General features: G+C 34.5%; 1 protein-coding gene across 1 annotated transcript; it reads left to right on the forward strand.

Moving 5' to 3' along the window:
* The first annotated feature begins 2,707 nt into the window (after positions 1–2,707).
* LOC132181957 (uncharacterized) lies at positions 2,708–5,865 on the forward strand. Its single transcript, XM_059595173.1, has 4 exons — positions 2,708–2,871; positions 4,932–5,161; positions 5,323–5,434; positions 5,838–5,865. Exons 2-4 carry the CDS (start codon positions 4,951–4,953, stop codon positions 5,863–5,865), a joined length of 351 nt encoding a protein of 116 aa, XP_059451156.1. The 5' UTR covers positions 2,708–2,871; positions 4,932–4,950.
* The last annotated feature ends 135 nt before the right edge of the window (positions 5,866–6,000 follow it).

A 6,000-nucleotide genomic window follows, 5' to 3' on the forward strand; every position in this document is an offset into this window, starting at 1 on the left:
TCCTAATATATATATATATATTGGTTAATGCAACTTTCAAGGGAATGTGTTTAATGCAATTCAAGAATCGAGTTTGATGTCTTTTTTTTTTTTTTTTTGAACAAATTGAGATTCTTATTCAATATCTGAAAGACCCAAATGGTCATAAAAGAGTAATGGAAGCTTCCTTCCTTACAATACCACGAAATTCAGATGGAAGGGAATCCACCCAGGTAGTCTCAGTAACAAGATTGAGGGCCAACTTTGCCAGCTCGTGGGCTACACTGTTAGCCTCCCTCTTTGCATGTACAAACCGTGAATTACCCAAAGCTCCTAACCCCAACACAACTCCATCCACTAAATGCCCATAGACGCGTGTACAGGGCTGCTTCGAATTAATCGCTGTGATAGTCTGCTGAGCATCTCCTTCAAAAGTAATATCCATTAAACTAAGCTCTTTGGCAAAGATCGTTGCATGGAGGGCCGCTTGTGCTTCAGCCAAGACCGAGTCAAGCTTGCAGTCCATGGGTATGCTTCGAGCGGCCACAAAATTCCCTAGCCAATCTCTTGAAATCATACCCAACCCAATTTTGTTCCGGCCATTATCCAAGGCTACGTCCCAGTTTATCTTGAATTCTCTAAGAGGGGGTGGTTTTTAGTTCAGTTGAGCCACTATTCTGTCTGGTTCATCTATGCCTCCGTCCCTAGCATTTGCTCTGCGGAAGTCTTCCAGAGAATTCGTAGCCTCCCTTAAAAGCTGGTTTGGGTGAAGGAAAACCCCCTCATGAATAAGGTTTTTTCTCCTCAACCATAACCTCCTGGCTATTACCGCAAACAGCTCAAGTTCTGTTCTATCACAACATTCAAACATATCCTCAAAGAGTTGGAAAAAATTCTTTCCCTCATATTTCTTCTTCTGGAATTTGGCCACACTACAACCCCATACACTACAAAAAACATGTCAATTAGTAACGTGTTAACTATTCACTATTTTTTTCACGTTACAAATTAGTAACGTGTCAATATAAGACACGTTACTAATTATTTTAGTAACGTGTGAAATGAGACACGTTACAAATTAGTAACGTGTTAGTTAGACACGTTACAAATTTGTAACGTGTCAGTTAGGCACGTTACAAATTTTTTTTTTCCAATTAATTAATCCCATTAATATTATTTAGTTTATTTTAAAAATATATATATACTTCATATTAGGAAAATACTAGCAACTCCGTATATAGTCTAGAATATTATTTCTAAAAATCACAATGTTATTAAAAAATAAAATTGAATAGTTTAATTATCATTACAATATGATAAATATATCAAATGGAAAGCTTTATATATATATATACTTCGTAGCTACTTTAGTATATGTTATTATAAAATATAACAAAAATATTATGAAAACTAAATAAATCATTTTAGTATATGCATGTTGTCAATTTATTTAAACATTTTAGTATATGTTGTCAATTTATTTAAAAATTTGAAAGAAAAAAAAAAAACACAGCTTGAAACTAGCTAACACTCACTTTTTAATATCTCTCGAATTAAAGATTACATTAATATTTACTCAAACTACAAGAAAAGTTTGGATGGTAACTCTCTTTGGACTAAAATGATAAAAATACCCCTATAAAAGATTTAGGAAAAAATACATAAAATCAAGAAAAACATTATTAAAAAATTGGTAACCTATTTCAGTGAATAATGGGTTAGCATAATTATATGACCAGGGTTGGACTCACATATACCATTGGGGGGCCCCAAAAGTTTTAAAATTCTTCTTAGAATATGTCGTTTTTTATAAAATTGTCCTTCCAAAATGCTATATTTGTCCTCCCATAATTTTTCTTTCACATTTTTCCCCCTCTTGCAACATAGAAAACTGGAAATACCCCCGGCCCATCCAATTAGTTTATTCCCGTTTGCTTCTGACCAAACTCTAGACCTTATTTGAGACTTGAAACTAGTTTTTTGTGGAGCTTCGCACTCTGCATAGCATCATGTCAACTTGTCAAGACATCAAGTCATTACGCTCAATAAATTAAATAGCAATTCTTTATTGGGTCCAATACAGTTCAGGTGATTTTTTTTTTGTTTGTTCAAAACTGAACCTACCATAATTAAGATGACGCCAAGCTCACAGCTGATTTTTGTGGGATCCAATCCAATGATATAGTTTAAGTCCCACAAAATTTCTAATTTTTTAAAAAATAAATAAAAAAATTGCAAAATCAGTTGCTTTGGTTTACTTGATTTGCAATTATTAACTCTATGTGGTATCAAAATTAATTTATAAGTCCTTAAGATATCCAAAAAATAATAATTTAGTTCCTACTGTTAAATTTCGTTGACTGATTTAATAGAATCTGATAGCATAAAACATTAGAATTAATAAAATTGTGATAATTGTCTTATTTTAGTCAGTGTTACACTAACAGAATATGTTAAATTAGTATTTTTCCGACACTATATTTTCTAACACAATAAATATTTTCGGACACTATATATATATATATATATATATATATAGTTATTTTTTTAAAAAAAATTACAATATAAATATTGGTAACGTGCCACTTGTGGCACGTTACCAATTAGTAACGTGCCTCGTGTGGCACGTTACCACTTAGTAACGTGCCACACGTGGCACGTTACTAATTTGTTTTGACCATGGCCTTCAATCTCACGTTTTCCAATTTTCCCAGCTGCTCATGTTTTCCAATTTTCCCCTTATTTTCCCTCTTGTTTTTCTTCCTCTTCTTTCCCTCCAGCGCCAGTACTATTACCCCTCCCATACAGTGATTTTTCTCTCTTCCTCCTTCGGCGTTTCTCACTCTCCGGCGTTCTCTCTTTCTGCTTCTAGCTCGTCCCACGCACGTGCACGTACGCCCTCCTCTCTCCCTCGCTCGTTTTCTCTCTTTGGCCGGCATTGTTTGATTTCCTGTTATTATTGTTTGAATGGCATATTATTCGTTAATTTTTAGGCTTTTGTTTGATTTCCTGATATTATTGTTGTTCAAATTTAATAAGAGGTAATATTTAGTTAAGGATGAGGGTTTGATTATTGTTTTCCTGATATATTGTTTGATTTCCTGATATGAGGTTGTGTGTGTGAAATTTTAGGCATTGGATTTGTGGGTCTGTTCTTTTATATCTTATTTTTTTTACAAAGTGGAAACATCCTCTCTCCTAGAAGGGGGAGTAGCAGGGCGAATGGCCATGGTGCTGTGTTCTTCTTATTTTATTTTTATTTTTCTTGTTGGATTTGTGGAGGTGAGATTGAATAGCTTTGGTGGTGAAATGGGTAATGGGGGAAAGAACCTGCGTATTGAGATGTTAATGTCTTTGAATTGGTCCTTGTTTTTAATCTTCTAGGTGTTTTAGCGGGGGAGGGATGGATTTAGCCGTGTGATTTGTTGATAGGTATTTTTATTTTTATTTGTTTTTAATCTTCTAGGTTTTTTTATTTTTTATTTTTATTTGAAAAGGTTTTATGATAAAACAGCTAGAAACCTGCAACCCAGCTTACTGCAGGAAACAACAAAACCCCAAAACAAGTCTTAACAGAAGACCAAAACAGAACAAAACAGAGCTCTTAATTTGTTTTTTTAGAACCATTTGTTTGATAACAAACATTTTCTCTAGAAATAAAGAGCGAAATTAATTGTTTACTTTTTGGCCTGCTTTCCTCTTAAGCAGAACATTTCTGTTTGTGACAAGTTATTACTTAAGTTAGTTCCATTAATTTACTTTTTTCAGTTTTTTATAAACCTTTTCCGCTTAGAACTCAAGAGTGTTTTTTTAATAGTTTTGTCTTAAGTGGTCTTACTGTGATTTTCTGTGAGGTGTATGAGCAATAAACCCATTAATAGTTGTATGAAATGTCATACATACGAAGCTTATATATTTTTTTAGTTGGGACTTTGGTTGCTTTATATTCATTGATTAGTTAATTAATTTCAGCTCCCTATTTTTACCAAATCACTAATGTAGTTAAATCAGTGAAAAGAAAATAATAAACTCTCAAGTACCCTCCAAATTTAGAATGATCCGTAAATTCATAAACCTTTTAGAACTTTTTTGTTTGTTTTTGTTTATGTTAATTGAAAAGAGTTGTACCCAACTAAAAGCATATATAGGCTGCAAAGTGCAAACCCAAAAAGAATGTAAAACTAAAATTTAATTGGGTGCCACCCAAAACATAATAAAAACATATTGTCTAATGTGGGTGATAATTCAATTGGGTGCCACCCAAAACATATTGTCTCCCTACAATTAAGATGCTACAAAAATCTGATGGGGCAAAATGGGTTGTATAGAAACTGATGGGGCAAAATGGGCAAAATGGGCTATCTTCCTCCTAAGGCTATGTGATTAATGGAAGTTCGAGATCATGTGGACTACAAGGGCCGGACCAGTTTATTTTACTCTTTTTGAGACATACGGCCCAAGCCTGTTAGCCAATCCTATTTTTTAATTTAGGTCTCTTAATTTGGAATTTTAGGTAAGCTGCCCTCGTCTGAGCCATCAAATTCCAAGAATAGGATTCTCCTGATCATTTCATTGAATCTATTTTATAGTTAAAATTTCATTGAATCTATTTTATAGATGCAGCCCAAATGAACTATTAAAAACTTTTCCATAGGCCCATTTGCACATTTTTATGTGAAATAAGTTTGTGGTTTGAGATTTTGCATTGGCATGCAATATCCTTGTTCCAAAAGTTAGTTTCCTTGTGTGTGTTAGTGTGTATGACTTATGGGCTCTCGTATTTTCTTCTCCTCTCAAACATTTTTGCTGCGGTGGCAACCAGCCGGCTTTATAAACCTTTTGGACCCATTAGTGTTCCACACTAGTAAAAACCACTTACACTGTTCCCATGCATAACTACAAGCCCATCACATAACAATTAACGTAGTGATTTGGTAACTTGGAGCTGAAAGGGAGCAGCACAAGATAGATATGGCTGCACAGTTGGCACAGCAGAGGTCTGAGATTACTGCAGAGTTTAACGCACTTATGGCTGCACAGATGGCGGCGTATGAGGCCCGACTTCGTGTGCTTGAGAGCTCGAGACATGTCTCCGAGCCAGAGGTGACCAATGTTAGAGCTCCGCCAGACTTAGAATCCCCAGTCCGTGCGATTGCGAGGTCCTCAGTAGCTAGCGGACCAGGTAAAACTATATTAGTTTTTGTTTCTCTTAAAGTAATACGAGTAACTTCTGAAATGACTATCAATTTAATAGTTAATAAATTTGTTTGGTAATCACACTTTGTTCATATGTTTTTGGAATACATGCATGTGTATAACACATTTATATCGTAATATGTGTAGATGACGTAAGGCTAGAAGCTGAGGATGACAATCAAAACGAACACCCACAACGGACCCCGAGTGGACAAAAGTCTTGTTTATCAAGACATTGTACCACTGGTTCAGCAAGCCCGTATGTATACATATGACTTATTTCGCGCCAGTTATTATCGAATATTTATAAATAGCGTATATACTTAACTCAAAATACTTGGAATTAGGAATACAAATTAATATGTGTTGTGGTTGTGGAAATGCTGGATACGCGTAGATCATATATATGCTTTGTAATTTTAGATCATTTTCACAGTTTGGATTATCATTGAAACTATAGCGTTGTACTCTAAGGTGTGTGTTGGCAGTGTAGCTATAGCGTTGAAGTTATTTATCGTCTATTTATTCACTTCACTACTGTTAAATATTGTTGAGTATGACGTTTGTATAGTTTGACGAAGTTAGTTGCTTAGGACTTGATGATTCCTGATTGATTGTTCGAGTGTTTGTTTGCTGACTAATTGTTGTGTAATCATTTGCAGTGAGTGCGGAGAAGTCAACCCGTTATGATGGTGTTCACCAGATTTTTTGTTGGGGTGTTTATACGTAATGTACTCGAGAATCACTTAACTTGTATGTTTAAGGTTTTGTTAATGTATATGTATATAGTTATAATTTATTTGTGGACAATGACGTAATATACAA

The sequence above is a fragment of the Corylus avellana genome, chromosome ca5 (assembly GCF_901000735.1).
Source record: "Corylus avellana chromosome ca5, CavTom2PMs-1.0".
Lineage (NCBI taxonomy): Eukaryota > Viridiplantae > Streptophyta > Magnoliopsida > Fagales > Betulaceae > Corylus > Corylus avellana.